The sequence below is a fragment of the Falco peregrinus genome, chromosome 2, assembly GCF_023634155.1.
Source record: "Falco peregrinus isolate bFalPer1 chromosome 2, bFalPer1.pri, whole genome shotgun sequence".
NCBI lineage: Eukaryota > Metazoa > Chordata > Aves > Falconiformes > Falconidae > Falco > Falco peregrinus.
Genome location: NC_073722.1, coordinates 69,249,985 through 69,266,706, shown reverse-complemented (window position 1 = coordinate 69,266,706; position 16,722 = coordinate 69,249,985). Strand labels below are relative to the sequence as shown.

Below are 16,722 nucleotides of genomic sequence, written 5' to 3'. Positions count from 1 at the left end.
GCTATTAATAGGAGCGTTGGAGCCAGAAAAAACACATACACCTTGTAATTCCTTTGAAAAGCTTTATTCTGGGGGAAGTTTGCTTGGCAGAAGGCAGCCGAATCTTGACACTCTTGGCTTTAGATGAGGACTTTGCTGGCAGAGGGGAGGGGGTGGCCCTCCTACCTCATGAACTTCAAGCTGGAAAAGCTTATAAAAACAAAGCCGCCGCCTCTTGGTGTCTTCAGAGCGCGGCTTTTGCCTCGCTCGGCCCCTGTTGGAAGGAGCCGGGGGCTTCTCCCGCGGGCGGACCGTGCGGCACCGAGGGGCCGGGCCCGCCGCCGGGGGCTGCCGCTGCCCCTCCGCGGGAGGCGGGCGGTCCGGCCGCGGGCGCCTCTGCCGGGGACGGGCGGCGCTGCCGCTCCCCGCCTCCTCCGCCCGGCAGCGGGGCGGGCGGGCAGAGGGAGAGGGGCGCTCGCCGCCGCTCCGGAGCTGTGGCAGCGCAGCCGGACCCTCCGGCCCGCAGCCCGCCGCCCGCCCCGCGCCGCCTCGGCGCCGGCCATGGAGCTCTGCCTGCGGCTGCTCCTGGCGTCCTGCCTCTCCCTGGGGGCGGCCGGCGAGTTTGACAGAAGGTAGGCGCGGGGTGCGCGGCGGTGCCGGGCCGGCCGGTCGGCGTTACCCCGGGCGGGTCGGAGCCCCCGCGGGGAGAGCGGAGGCAGCCCGGGCTCTCCGCGGGGCGGGCGGGGGCTCCGGCACCGGGGCTGTAACGGCCCGCGGGCTCCTGACTGCCGCCGGGGCGCGAAATGGCGGCGGGGGCTCGTTACCGGCCCCGGGGCTGCCTCCCGGCGAGGTGGGGGCGGCTGGGGACCTCGGCGGGACTCGCCTGGGCGCCCGGGCGGGGAAGAGGTGCCCGGGGGCCGGGCGGGCCGAGCGCCAGCGCCCGGGGGGCGGCCGCAGGTGGAGGCGCGGGGCCCGGCGCCGCTGCCGCGTTCCCCGGGACGGGCTCTCTCTGCCCCGTGCCCGCCGCCCTCGGCCTGCGCATCGCTCGGCGGCCGGCGCACGGGCTCAGGCGCATACTGCTCTGGCAGGGCTGTGTCCCGCGGGAATTGGGAACAAAGCTCTTCGCGTGCTGCAAAAATAGGATTAGTGTATTGACGCCGCGAGGCACTCGAAACGAAGTACGGCGAAGGCAGCGGCTCAGGTTTCAACACGCACCGGGTGGAAGCGCCTGCCCGCGGCGCCTGTGCCTCACGGGCCGCGCCGGGCGGCGTCAGGTGCAGGGGGCGGCCGGCCCGGCCCGGGGACATCGCCGCACGGTCCCTCCGCAGGGGTCACCGGGCTCGGCTGAAATGCGATGTGCGTCTGGTTCCAGCTTGCCAGTGACAAACGCTAACGATTTATGTCAGCGCTTCGTATCTGCTTGAGACGGTGCCGTCTTGTCCTTGGAACGAGGGAAGACCGCAGCTCTCCTTTTCGGCGTAATTTCTTTGTAACAGCTCTGGAAGCCTTTGGTTTGATTTCTTTTCTCTTGAATGTTTCAGTGAGAAAACTTGGTCGTATATTGTGCAGTAAACCAGTGCTGAAACTTTATGATGGTGGTTTATTCCATGTTATAAACTGTTTCAGGCTTCTGACGGTACTCAATACCAGCCTGGGGGTGGCAGCAGTGAGCAGGCTGCAAGGCATGCCCGGTTCTTCAGGCTTTACCGAGTTACCATCATTATCTTTCCCCCTTTTCACCTCCAGTCACTAGCATTTTCTAAACTAAACAAAGTATGAACGATAGAAATATCTTAGACTCATCTTAGACCAGTTACTGTTAAAAAAGAAAAAAAGGGGGGGAAAAAAAAAAGGGGATCTCTTTCCCTTCAGGAAAGGGGTTTTGCTGCTCTTTGTCTTTCGTGTTTTGGGGGTTGTGGTTTTTTTTTTATTTTTTTCTTTTTTTTATTCTAGAATAATTTTAGCTACTTTCAAAATGTTTCATTGGACGTTTTTGAACTGTCTCGCTCAGGTGGCCCAGGCAAATAGTCTCCTCCACAGGACTGTGTCGGTTTGGAAGTAGAATTGACTGCTGCTGGGGCTGGGCCCGACTCTCCTGGGGCCAATGCCAACGTGAGTATTGTTGCTGCTGGGGCTTCTAGTCACTCGTAGAAAAGGCTTGTACACACCTAGTCACGTCTTTCACGTGTTCACACCCATTCTTACAATGCAGGGCTTAGGCTTTTGCACGTGCGAGTCTGACTTACTTAGAAGGATGTTGTCACGTTCAAATTCTGTCTGTTATTAACTACTAAAAACGATTGCAATCAAGTAAGGTGAACTTTAGTTAGGGCAATAAGAATGTGGGAATTTCTGTTTGGTTTCCACTTCATTTCATGCTCTGTTCTAATAGCCTGACGTAACACCAAACTGTGTCATGTTACAGGCACTGCGGGGCGAGAACATTTGCGTCTGAGAAGGAAACCCAAATTATTAATATTTCACTCGGAAAGTCGATGGAAATGTTCCAGTTAGTATTAAGTTCAAACATTCTTTCAGTAACCCAAAACTAAGGGAATAAATCCACCTGACAGCATCCTTTTACAGGGTCACACGTGACGAGAAATGTCGCTGAGATTCTTCCATCTATCTGGAGTCTTTGCTATAATTGCAGGATAACCAAGTAAATAAGTCTTCATCATTAACTGCATCTTCAAAAGGTATTCTGTGGGTGGCAGCTAGCACTGTGTAGAAGTTAAAATTGTTAGGGGTGTCACAGAGACCTCAGCTTTTAAAACTACAGCCTTTGATACTGGGAACGCTTGCTCATGTTTTTAACAGTGCATACATGAGTGGTACTCCCTAAGTGTTTGCAGGAGTGAACCTGTAATTGTTGGTCCTTGTTTTGGTTTTATTTATTTATTTATTTAGATGCAGATGTCTGCAAACTAGATCATTTTCTGCCAAGCCATTTTTAAAGTAAAACAGGTACTAAATACTCTGAAGTTGCTTAATTTGCAGGGTAGTGACTGCAGGTGGCAAATATTAGGCAAAAGATAGAAACAGCATTGGCAGTGCAACTGTAGACTCTCAGCAAAGGTTTTGTTCAAATCTGTAAACAGCAAGACTGGCTTCTTCCTTCCCAAGTGTGTTAAAAGCCCAGAATGTTTAATAGGTATATAAGATGACTGGTAAAAAAAGCTATGTAAATTACTTCTGGAACATACCATCCCTGATACTGATTTTTGATGCAAAGTTCTCAGTTTGATATCTCTTAGGCCATAGCATGAATCATTTTGATTTTTAGGGCTCTAATTGGTAACAGGTAGTCTTTTCCTTGGGGTGAATGTTTACAGAGAAGGAAGGAGAATGTGAAGTGGGTTGACTGGGGTTACTCCGGAGATGATGGAATCTATGTCCATTTTTGGTAATGCAGTTTTATTTGAAAAACATCAGGCAATTACATGTTTGAGGCTATGAAGGCTTGACTGGAAAGTATTAGTTATTTGCATTATTTTAAAAAAAACCAACAAACCCACAAAACAACAAGGCAAGAACAAACACAAAAAAACCCAACCAAAACACCAACAGGGTCTCACTGTGGCCATTCTCTTAGACAAATTGTCTCCTGTATTGTGACCATAATATGCAGCTCATGTTCAGGTGGAAGTCAGTTTCTCACTATTACCAACTCTGATTTGGATTTGCATTTTCATGGTCTTGTGAGACAGGAATAGCATAAAGTGATGCTATCAAAAGATTCGTAACTAAAAGTTGAAAATGAAACAGAGGCTATAATACACTGAAAGTATGTTTTATTTTTTATTCTTTGAATTTTGTTAGTAAGGTCATTTGTAGTGCCAACTTTTTCAGATACTATAAATGCTTTTTTTTTTAAGGCTAAAGCTTGGTGAATTTTCACCTCCTGCTGCTGCATTTTAGTCCATTACTCACAGATTTGCTCTCCATGCACGTTTCCAAGAAGTACAGAGATGGGTTTTATATGGTTATTTATCTCCAGTAGTTGGGACCAGACTTCCAAAGGAATACAGTTATAACTTAGGTGTCTAAATGCCCCATTTTTTTCTGGTTCAGAAGAGTCTCAGCTATTTGGGTGAAGAGCTTATTAAAAACTTAGCAGTTCCTTCTAGTTTTTAAATAAGAGCCAAACTCTTAGCAAAATAAAGCAAGAAAATCTGCCCCAGTTGTGGGTGGTGAAAATTCCAGTCATATCACAGAGTGGGAGATTACACTAAATGAAAGTGAATCTTTCTAGTACTTGCAGCCAAACAAAATCTGTAGTCAACTCTCCACCTTGGGAATGTGGCATTTGGTATGAAGGATTAACCTGGCAGGGAAAGCAGCATTCCTGACCTCAAAGGAAAACTCAAGTGTTTTACTGTACAAAGGGATATTACTGAAAATTTTCAAAAAGCCAAGTACACAATTATTTCTCCTGCTTTCTCGATGGAGAAAGGCAAACCTCTTAGTCCTGTCCCCAAAATGAGTGGCATAAATACATGTCAGACTTTCTCTACTAGATGCATATTTTCTTTGCTGTTTTTAGAATAAATTGTGATTTTGCAATAAAAACAAGCATAGGGTCAGGCTTAAAAGTTAACAGTGAGACCCAATTTAAAAATGAGTCCAAAAAAGCAGCTGTAAATATTCAGGCAGTAATGCTGAGCTCTTTATTAGTGAACTTGAACTGCTTTTCTCAAACTAGTTTGAGCCATCCTTGGTGTGGCTGCAAGTGCTACAGCACCTTTGGACTCTCACCTGCTTAGTCATGCATGATCTACTATGTAGGCACTAATTACCTCCGAATTCATCTTTCTGCAACATATATAAGGTGAGAGCCATGCTGGAGCCAGAGTATAGCAAGAATATAGGCTCTGGTACATGACAGGGTTGTCCCAGTTCATGGAGACCTCTGAGCCACACACGGGCAAGTGGTTTCTAACATACCTGCATACATTTTCTGCTGTCCAGCTGAGCTGCTCCTCCAGACAAGTGTGGGCATGCCTTCTGCCCATGGCTATTGAGAAAAAATGTCTTAGGTTAAACCAACTGTGTGATTTAAGGTAATGGTTTAATTGTTTAAGATGTTTAAGACTGTATATGTCTAGCAGGGTAGGAGTGTGGCACAGCTGACAAGCAGTAACTCATTAAGCCTTGGTAACTCAGTGCTCCTGATCTTCCATCCATAATCCATCCATACTGTTTCAAATGGCAGCTGAACTGTGTTAGCTGAACTTGCTGTTGTGAAGTGTGGAGTGTAATTCATTTTATATCCCTTTGACAAAGGAGTGCACGTAGAGCGTAATTCTGCTTACTGCTGCTTAGTACGCAAGTCAGCATAACTCACATACTGTCTTTTTCACTCCTATAAACATGTAGGAAGAAGTTGAAATCAGGCCCCTCCTTTAATTTACTCTCTTCCTTTAAAAACATCCTCTGTCTCCTGTTAATAAATTACACCAACCAAGAGTTGTACATGTAAGGCATGCCTTACATGCACATGTAAGGATCTGTCTGTAAACTTGATTCCAAAGCCTGTCAGTGTCAGCCCTTTCCAGTTCCAGCAAATGCACTTAGAAGGTGTCCCCCCAACTGCAATAATCAAGAACCTTGAAACAGTTTGAATTTTTTTTTTTTCTTTCTTGCAGGTTGTGAACAGTAAAGTGTGATCCATGTTTAGGCAACTAGATCCATTTTGAGACTGATACAAATACAGCCATATTTTCAAAGGAGCCAAACAAACATAACTCAAATAAATTTGTTGGCATTTCTTAGTCCTTGTAAGCTGAAAATCCATCCACACTTATTTAGTGGCCTAATCTAGATATAGCACTGCAGATATATTCCATCACTCATGTAATTAAGTAGCTTCTCTGAGATTTTGGTCTGCTATATAAACTGGGTTTATTGTTAAACCTGGTGTGTAGAAAGGCTGATTTGGAAGAAGCAGAAACATTTAGGCAACAGGTTTTAGTTCATGTGAAGTAACCTTATCGTCAGTGTAGAGCTGATCCTTTACACTGATGAACTCGTAGCATCAGTGCTTTAAAGTTAGATGTTAAATATCCCAATTGGAAATTAGTCCCAAAATCCCATGTTGTTGCCCAGCCTGCAGGATTTACATGCTCCTAAATAAGTAGTAATGGGAGTAATATTTCTAAGTGGGAGTAATCAGACAAAAGCCTGCTTCTGTGCAAAATAGTATGTTGATGAAGTACCTGATGAGACGCGTAAAAATAGGGCTGTTATCTTGCACTTCTATGTGTTGTTATTTTTGTGCACACAGCAAAACTATAGCCCATAGCAAAAGTGAGGGTAGAGTTTCTTCTGGATTTCTTCTCTCGGAGTAGGGAGTTTTGGCTTCCTGTGACAGAACATTTTTGGTGAGAGCGGGTATCAACAGTACATTTTAAATTCATAACTTCTTCTGTGTTGTAAGACAACAGCTGTGGTACTGAGTGTGTTGTCTTAACTCAGAACCCATTCAACGGGTTTTTAAGCTTACAGAGAAAACCAAGTCAGGGCATGCATCATTGCACACATCTTGCACAAATGCACTTTTCTGTGTGCCAGCAGAAAAAATTTGCCTTAGGAAGTTGATTCAACTTTTTTTTTTTTTTCATGGTTTGAAATACCTGGGGGAAGAGAATTTCCAGCAGTGGCAGGGCTGAAACGCAGTTCTTTGAGCTGAATGAGAAATGTCAACTGCAGAATAGAAAACAGTCATGTCTGTTCCTGTGTTCTAGCTACGGTAGTCTAGGAGACTTGCTGAAGCCTGTCTTCTCATCCCTCCAATAAGATGTCTGTAACATTATTCTGTGGGGATGGCTGTCTTACTGAGTGTTTCTAAAGGAAAGGATAATTTGTGCCTTGTTGTCCAAGTGTTTGTGCTAGATCAGAGGTAGGCCAGGCAGCAGGAAGGTCCTTGGAACTGTGGCTGACTGACCCTCACTCATAATCCAGTGTACAGAAATCAGCTGTGAATATAGACTCACATACTGAGCTCTGGAACCCAGTTATCAGAAAACTAAAATACAGGATAAGAGGTACGCTCATTTCATGTAAAGACTTACTTGAGAAGTAGTGTGATGGTTTTGATTCTTCAGTATGAAAGTGGAAGTTCTCCCCTTGAGTTTCCCACAGACAATGCTAGAGTTTATCTGAAAAATAGTTCTTTGTGGACATTTTTGCCACTAATGCATCTTGGTTCCCTGAAAGTTATTCTCAGAACTAATGGTCTACCTGCCTTGCTTTTATCTGGCTTACAGATACCTCTGTAGTTCTTTCAAAAGCTATAAAAATGGTTTCCACATGCGTGTGTCTTTCATGAACAAAATACACCTGCTTTGTACTTGGCTGCATGTCTGTAATTGATTTGTGTGCTAGTTTTATGTAGTCGAGGTACACTGAAGATGTAGGCTGCCTTTTGCTTCAAAATTTCAGCTGCAGTTTAACCGCCAAGAACTGTAGGAAGAGGTACTACTTCTATATAGATTTAAAAGGTTAAGCAAGATTTTTTTAAGAAAAGCAATATAAAATGGCTTGAAATTCTCATTCTGGATTACAGTTTGGACAACTCCTTTGCTTGAGGGATGGCAGAAATGGTTCTTTTTGCTGTGTTCACACACATACAAAATAGAAGGTTGGATCTGCAGCTTCTATAAAGAGATGCAGATCAATGGTCAGATCCGCTGCTGGCAGGAGTTTGCATGACTGTTGGAGTCAGCAGAGGGTACTCTGAGGTTTTGTCTGGTAGGCAGAAAGTTTGCCAAACAGAAGTTGCTTGACAGGAATAAAATCCCACTGAACATGGGGTTTACAAGTAGTGATGTTATTTGATTGCTTTGCTCATTTCAATGTTGAATTCTCCTTAAACTGTAACAAAGTCCATAAACTCTGTCTTGAGAAGGAGTGGTGAAGATGAGTGTGCTCTTTCAGAGCATTCACCTGTTGTAATTCCATCTGGTTACCTCCCTGTGCTGAGGTTTGAGTGTTCTACCTAAGGAGCAACACCAGAATAGGCCTGCATTAGTTCTTCACCACCTCACACTAAAACCATGACAATTGGCTTAAAAACCTAGGGACAGAGCAATCAAGTGAAATAGTCCATTAGGAAAGTATAAGTCAAGCCATCGATTTACCCTTCCCCTTAGCTGCAACATTAAAAAAAATGTTAATCGAAGTTTGTCAGGTTAGCATTTAGATTTAGTCAGACCTAGTAGAAACCATACGATTTCAGGCGGGTCTTAAGACCTGCAAGAGAGAGAGGGAAGCTCGTACAAGCTGACGTAGCAGGTGTGGGCATAAACAAATGCTTTGCTGGGAACTGTGCATGCTGCTGCTGCTGCTGCCTTCCAACAGTTGTGAAGAAACTTCCAGTGTCTATGCTGCTGCTCCTGTCCTAATGAGCTTAAAGACTGTGTATCTGTACTGTGCAATCTGTTTACAGAGATGCAAGGTGGTGGGCGGGGGAGGAAGAGGTGGCTGCGCTCTCATTGATGGCTAGGAGGAGATTTGTATAACCAATGATAATGTTGGTGGGAGTTTACCCATATAAATCATCTCATACATCAATGGGAGAAGAGGCCATGAGCTGCTTAGGACTTCTGTTTCTTGCACATAAAAATGCTTTCAGTGGAAACGGCAATTCTGTATAGTCCAAGATGCACAAAAATAAACCCAAATGACAAAATGATTTTGTCAATAACGAGCCATGAAAAGTACTGGCTTCCAGGAGGCTGACCCCTAGCAGAAAATTCCTTAAAGTCTTTAAGAATTTTGTTACTGCATTGCTGATTGCAGGAATACAGTCTGTATAAATGTTTAATTAATATTGATGTACAGCGTGTACACTTCCTATAAAATGACCAGTATTTTTGTGCAACCCTGGTACTTTTCAAAGAAAAGACATTTTATACAGAATTGCAATACTGCTTTAATACTGCTATGCAAGAAAAAAAAATGAGGTTTTGCTATTTTTATTCAGTTGTTTGGGGTTTTTTTTCAGTGTAGAAGCTTTATGCTTTTAAAGAAGTTATGGCTTTACGATGTTAAAGATACAGTATCCTTTTCCACTTCTCCACTGCATCCCTTCTGCACTTCATTCACAGAATAATGGTTTTGCAGTCCAGTTTTTTCCCAACAAAATCTCAACAGGAACGTGATTAGACCATTTACAACTGTAGAATATTTGTGTTGGGAGCTTCTCTCAAAGCCCAGCAACAACCTGGAGAGCCTCCCTCCACTGTAACAAATGCCAAAGGACTTTCTGGTTAAAACTAATTTAAACCAAGATTAAGTTGCAATCACACCAAACCCTTAAGTGTTGGTCACATACTACTTAAAATACAAAGAGCTACTGTTGCTTAAGTCCCAGACTTTTATAATAAGGCTATGTAGACTAACAAGCTATGTTGCTAATGTTAACTTTATTGGCAAATAAATTGATTTAAAATGAGCCTGAAACATAAATCTGTGCTTCCATCTTATTTAACTTTTGTAGTGTATCTCGTTTCACATGGTAGTAAGAGCTGAAAAGGTCTTCAAGCATTAGTTTTAATTTAGATGACATTCAAAATTTAAACATCATAAAAATGACCAGTAAACTTATATACTAGCATGTTTATTGGTTGCAGATGTTCAGATATTCATAAATGGGTGTAATTTGAATTACTTTCAAATTAACATCCAGATGCTAACCCTTTATGTTTGCTTTGTGGAGATACAGCATTAAAAATATATACCTAAATGTAAATGAAAGGATACTGTCTCTTTAAGAAAAGCATTTATGTTCTGTTGATGGCAACATTGAACCTAAACTGTGAAACATGAGAATTTTTACAGCTATGTACCATAAGAAACATGACAAAGTGTAGCTCCTTAGTTGATTGAATAAGAATAGCATCACGTCATTATATTTAATTACTTTTATGTATCAGAATGTTTGTTAAATCTCATAATGAAATACTGATGTAAGGTATTTCCATTTTTAAACGTGTACCAGAATTTTTTTTATTTCAGAAAAGCTCTGAATGTTGAATATGTGTAAGTCTCCAGGAATGTAACAAGTTGATAAAAACCCCAGCCAAGTCCATCCTCCTTACAGAAAAAAAAGCTGGAATTTCTTTTTTTGGATATTTGTTTTGCAGCTTTCTACGTCTTAAGGCAGAGAATAGCCAGCCTAAGGTGCCAGCCCAAAGGTTAGATGAATATATTTCTTGAAATAATTTTGGCAAGGTTATGACTTGGAGTTACAGCCTGTAAGTTATGAGCTTACATGAAAACTATAATACGTGACAAGAAGATGTAGATGTTCTTTTGGTTTTTTCCTTTTTAAAATGTTTGATTTGGGGAAGATGAGCGGGGGGAAGGAAATTAACAGGGCTGTTTTTTATCCTGGTCACTTATCAGATGATGTACTTCTTTTCCAAACTATTGCACTTTCAGCTTTTCACTCTGTTCCTTTTTCTTTATTTTACCCTCAAGCCCCAGGCAATATTTTTTTCCTTCCTGCAAATTGTTTATACTCTCAGCATCATATTTACAAGCTGTCAGACTTAGGAGGCCTAATTTGCTTTCACAGTATTGAATCATGTGCAGTGGGAGGTTACTTTGGGAGGGGTGAAGCACTTACTGCCCCCCATTGCCTGCTTTGCACCTCCACTGCAGGTTGTCATTCCCACCACAGGGAAACTTTACAGCCCCTCCCCTACAGCAGTGTACAACCTGGCATGTTACAGCAAAATGAAATCAGCGCTAGCTTACATTGGTGCCCAGGGCTGCAGTCCATTGCTGCTTAGGAATTGGTATGGCTGGTTTACTTAGCCCTGTGGTGGGAATACCAGTTTTCAGAAAGGGGAGCAAAGCAGTCAGCTGTTCATCTGTCTGTGAACGTCAGGTTTTTTACTGTGATGCAGAAGTCACTCCACTGAAGCCAGTGGGTGTTGTATTCTAGCAAACAAAATAGCAATAGGGCCCACTTTGTCTTCTGCCAACACGCATAGAGACACTCATGGTAGCCTGCTTCTACCTGCTGGAATTCAGTAGACACACAGAAAGCTTCAGGTAACAAAGGCATTTGAGATGATAGGGCACCATTCTTCAAGCAATTATCGTGCACCACTTGAAATACAAACGTGAGAAGAATGACAAAGATTGAAATATTTCTTGCTTTTCTAATGTTGCATTGTGTTAGATCAGATTTTCACTGTTTTTTAAAAACAGTGTTGAAGTGCATAAGCATTAGATTAACTTTCACTGACTTCACCAAATCCTATTGATTTCAGTGTTACCCATGCTTAAGTTAGGCATGCTTGCAAGTGCTGTTCTGAATAGCGAGACATTCATGAACTTGGATTTGTGTATGCAGTTTAGAAACGCATTTGGCAGCAGTCATAGCCAAATGAAGAATTCACTGCAATGAATAGCCCACACTGGTTGCAGTTTATCATGTTAATCTGCTGTTACCAGATTTGTATGTGCAAACTGAGTGAGTGAGTTACCCAGGAAAATATAGTAGTTGTGCATGAAAGATTAGGAGCTGCTTACTTGATGGAACTGTATGTTTTAGATGGAAGCTTAAATCTGCATTTTGACGTTTGTTTTCATGAATGTTACAGACGAGTGCAAGTGATTTGTGAAAAAATATTCAGGCATTAGGTACTATTGTTTTGTCTGATGATACTGTTGGTCTCTACTTACAGGTTGGTCAAGGGAATTTATTACCTCTCAAAAAATAGAGTAAGGAATGTTTTGCATATTAAATTATCTGAAAACCCAGTTGCCCTAGTCAGCCTTATTAAGCTCTGCAGAAAGTGTGTTGTGACTGCTAGTACACTTCTTGGGGAAGCAGAGTTATTTTTTCAGAAGTAATTCTGTAATATGAGTTATGGGTATGAGCTGTTTTTACCACACCCTGGTAATTGTGTGGTAGGTTAAGCTTTATGCATTCTCCTGCATTTGCATGTATTTGAACAAAAAAGAAATATGTCACTGTGAAAGAGTTGTAGTGATATATTTTACAAGTTAGCTCATACCTTTAGGATCCTAGATCAAAATTACTGTGAATAAGGGAGATTTATTTTCCTGAGCGTGTGTTCATGTGATTGCATAATTTGCAAAGAATTACAGAATGTGAATAGAAAGAGACAGACGTGAGCTAAAGCTGGTTCTGAGGAAGAGAAGTGTAGAGCTTGAGGTTGTGGTCCGTTAGCACTACAGGAAGAAGGGAGCCAGTTTCAGGTGAAGGAGGAAGCATATAGGAAAGCTTGTTTTGCTAACATGCAAGTCTTTTTATAATGTTGGCATTGAGGGAACAGAGGTAGAAACCTTAAGATTGGAAGTCTGTTCTGCATTCAGCGGTGTAAGAGGATCCAGTAAAGGTTTGTGAAGCTGACTAGTATGTAAACATTGCTGGTCTGATGCACAGATTACTTTCTGTGTTTCGGCAAACTGAATTTTAAGGAGCTGGGATTTAGAGTCAGAATAAATAAGGGCTATATGTTACTGGGGAAGAGGTGGCAGAAGCAGGTGGTCAGCATAGTTTGTTTCAAAGGCAGGTGGCCAGCATAGTTTGTTTCAAAGGCAGCTATTCTTACGTATATTTTTAGACGTTGGAGAGGTGAAAAACAAGTTCCAAGGACAGGCTGGACATTTGCAGTCTGGCATTTCAAGGCAGATTTGAGTGGAGGGGTACAGAAAGAGCAATTAAAGACTTTGAGAGCAACTTCTGTCAATGAAACCCTCTTGTGGGCATCATGCAAGAAAGAGCGCGTAAGGAATAAGAAATAACTATTAAGGAACAGAAATTAAGAGGCAAAGCAGAGAAAAAGAATGTAAGAGTTATACGCAGAGTTATACTCAGAGCAGTTTTAATGAGAGAGACATATCTAGGAGTGCTGGAAAACCAAAAAGAGTTAATTTGGTAGAGACATTCTGCTAAGAAAGCTCAGGGATTTCTGTTGTTGGCCACAAGCGGAGGAGTTAGGTAGACAGGAGCCAAGTAGTGCAACTGTCTGGTTAGGACTCCACCAAACAATGTTTGGTAGTCAAGAAATAAGTCATTAATGTTAAAATTCTAGATGAGAATGAATAGAGGGGACAGCATGTGGTAGTCACCCATGCCCTCAAAAAGTAGGCAGCTTAGTGCAGAGGGACCGACAAAACCTGAGAGGGACTTCCAAAGCAGTTCTGAGGGAACTGTGTGCAGGGAGAAAACATAGACGAAGTTTTTTTAAAACCTAACATTATAGACCGATAATGAATTGATTTGAATGTGTTTATCATTTATTATATTTGTGCAACAATGAAAAAATAGTGATTCAGAATGATTGAGTTGTGCTCAGACACCACCAGCAGCTAGGAGTGGCTGGGAAGGTTGGTGGCTTCTGGCTTTTACACAAGCATAATGTGTGCTAACAGCGCATGCATTTCACCAAAATTCTTTCTTCCTGTCTCCCACGCTTGAAAAAAAACCCTCAACCCTAAACCCAAACCATCATTCATGTTTCAATTCATTGTGTTATTTTTACAAGAAGTTTAATTTGTCCTGAAGTTTAAATGAGGCTTAAAATGTGGTATTTATCAACTTATTTTGGAGGAAAAGGTAGTTCTTGCCAACCTTTAAAATAGGTAGTCTGTTAGATTTATGGCCAAATAAAAAGCTTTAGGATTCCTCCTTGACTGCATTGAAGTCTGTGGGAACTGTAACAGAGCAAGTCTTCACATCTGGCCCTAAAAAAGAATCTGAAATGATTAAACTGAAATGACTATTCATGAGACCAGGGTTCATTTGCTGATACCTCTTGAAAGAACTGGGCAACAATGAATTGGAAAGTTTAGTTGTAGTTTACTCTATGGCCTAGATAAATAAGTAGCAGTTGACTAAAGATGAAAATAGCTGTGCTTAGGATTTCTTTCTGTCTGTCTCGGTCTGCACTACTACCCGTTGCGAGTGCCTGTTTAAATGCTTTCAGAAAGGAATCCTTGGAGAAATGGTACGTGTTTGAAATTGAGTCAACAATAAATTAGCAATCTCTGTTTTAGTGGCACTTGTCTATACAGATGGACTTTTAACTTTTCTTTAAAACAATTGCTATTATAAAGAGTGGAAAGTTTTTGCTTCATTTTGGCAACTTTTTCAGACTCTTACCTTCTGGACTTAATTGCCCTACGTATGTGAGAGCGACTTTCTCAGCCTGGTGTAACTCTCCACTGTCTACATTTCCTTCTTGCCTAGTAGGGAAGTGGGTGTTATGTAGCAGAATGGAGTCCATGGACATGGCTTATTTCAGTCATTGGAAATGTGAGTTGATAGGAAGCAAGTTATGTTCCTTTGGTTGTTGCGGTCAGATGTGGGCCAATTTTTTAATTGTTAGAATGCGAAGACTTCTGCAAAGGTGGGAGACTTTCTTCCCCACTATTTACGAGTCTTAACTGTGCTAAAAAAATGGATAAACTCCATGTGTCTGTGTGTGAGCAGAGCAACTGAAATATTCTATTTTCTCTGGAATTTTGCTAGAAAATGAGTGGAAAATTCAAAGGAAAAGCCCACTCGCACCAGCGTACATAGTGTATGCATAGAGTGATACCAAACAGCTGAAATAATTTCCTGCTATTAAAAGAAATGCTGAAAGTCAGGCTCAAGCTTATTTTTATACCTGGATCTCTTTGCTGGCCACGTTCAAAAGGAACCCTTCGGGAGGCAAGGAGTGTACCCGCTGCCGTGCAGGGGCAGCTCCTCTGGAGAAGGGAGCGTTTGCAGGCTGCGGGTGGCAGTCAGCCCACCCTCTGGGCCTGGAGACCCTGGCACAGGTCAGTGGGAAGGGCATATAGATGTTGCTGGTGGGACCCCAGCCAGATGTGCAGGCTTGGCTGAATGCCAGCTGCTTAAGTCCTGAGCATGGTGTAAAGCCCAGTTCAAGTTAATGGGAGGATATACAAATTGCTTGGTGACTGTGGCTTGATTCCAGGTAGGAAATGCTGTGGGATGTATCTGTGGTGTTGGTTAAGCTTACTGCAAAGGGTTTTTCTCTTGTGTATGGGAGTTCTTGAGTTGTAACATTGCATTGAATTGCAGCAGCTGTGCATAAATAAGATGCATAATGTTTAGCCAAAGTGCACGGAATGTACTCTAATAAAGAGGATTTCTTCAAGTACAGCATTTAACAGCAAATACAGGTTTCCAAATACCTGTTTAACATGCAAAAAAGCCTTATATGGTGGCTTGACTTTAGGGATAGTGGTTTGCTAATTGTTAGGAAACTTTCCTTGCGGTAGTAGAGATTCTTGAGCTGTAGACTACTGAGGCGCTGAGATGCCCTTTAACTGAGACTGCTTTAAAAACAGGAGAGAGAGATATTTTTCATGTGATTAAAGCACATTTATTAATTATACTTTGAGCCTAGGAGGTAGACTAGATCAGGAGTTACCCACCTGTATGTCATACAGGACATTAAATACTGCATAGTATGGAGTTAAGTTTGTTGAGATGTGTTGGACTGGATGCTCTCTTGAAGATAGGTAGAGGCAACTGCTTGATTTAATAGTTACGTTAGGGCTATGTTACGTGTTTCGTATTTGTAGACAGTTGCATATTATTTGTTTTAAACAAAAGCTAGTACGTAATTTTTATTCTAGTACGATATCTGACCTACTTGGTTAACTAAGAGAAATAAGCAAAACATGATTCTCGATACAAATGTATTTGACCTTCTAAATTAGAGGGACATCTTCAATTTCTAAATGAAATTTCTAAATTAAATTAAAATCTCATTAATTTTGTAAGGCTTCTCATCTTCAAGTATGAGATCTTTTTTTTCCTTTGTCTGAGCTGCTGATAATTCACAGTCTGTGCAATTGAGGGAGAGACCAAGACTTCAAAAAAAGTCAGCAAAATTAAAGTTGCCCCAAGTTCAGCTACTGAACTGTAACACTTCACACTAAGCAGATCCCATGGTGCTATGTATTTTTTAAAAAGTAATTATTACCTAAATGTATGGCACTCCACAATACGGATTTTCTCTGAAGTGCAGTTGAAATTTCATGGAAGCTTTCAAAAACAAATTTATAGTCATTTCTGTTTCTCTATTATGGTTTAGATCACACCTTTTTATTTTTCCCCAGTGAATTCGAAGTCATGAAGTTGGTCTTCGTAGTCTTCATTTTGCTGCCATCACCTCTAATTAGACTTGGGTCTGTGATGTCAGGAAGATAAAAGTTTGAGTGTCTAAATGAGCTCCGACACAAAGATCTTTGTTTATGACCATAGTGATTAAAACAGCAGTATTTGTTGCTAACGACAATGTTCTAGAAGTCTTTCATGATGTATCAGTTGCTCTTCAGTCAAATCTGTCCATTACCGAAGGGCATACTTTTTGAAAGGTACCTTTTAGTAGTCTAAGCAGCTGCTTTCCCTAATGCTTTAACTGAGAGATGTTTCTGAATCTGAATCCCATTTCTTTGTTTCTGGACAGTATTAATTGGGAAAAACAATATCTTGCATTAACTAGAAACATCCCTATCTTGCCTTTTAAGACAATCCTTAAGACAGTCTTCAGAAAGAGGCTGCAACATTGTCTTAGGAAGATCCATCAAGAGCAGTGCTGTAGATTGCAAACAAGGTTTTATGTTCTCAGGGGTTATCACTGGCCAGATATATATATATATGTACATATATGATGTTTAAATGAAAAAACGCCTTGGTAATAAAGGCCAAATGCAGTCCTAAAACTGGAGGAAACTCCT

The 16,722-nt window shown here is 41.9% G+C and overlaps 1 protein-coding gene across 2 annotated transcripts in view; it reads left to right on the top strand.

Moving 5' to 3' along the window:
• The first annotated feature begins 295 nt into the window (after nucleotides 1-295).
• Nucleotides 296-16,722, top strand: part of NPNT (nephronectin) — a 55,379-nt gene continuing 38,952 nt past the window's right edge. Inside the window, exons 1-3 of one of the 2 annotated variants that reach the window (XM_055797525.1) lie at nucleotides 296-611; nucleotides 1,991-2,091; nucleotides 10,128-10,178. In XM_055797525.1, coding sequence (XP_055653500.1) covers nucleotides 541-611; nucleotides 1,991-2,091; nucleotides 10,128-10,178 — 223 coding nt within the window. In that variant the 5' untranslated portion in view covers nucleotides 296-540. The remainder of the gene's footprint in view (nucleotides 612-1,990; nucleotides 2,092-10,127; nucleotides 10,179-16,722) is intronic. The other variant, XM_055797527.1, reaches the window with a different exon arrangement.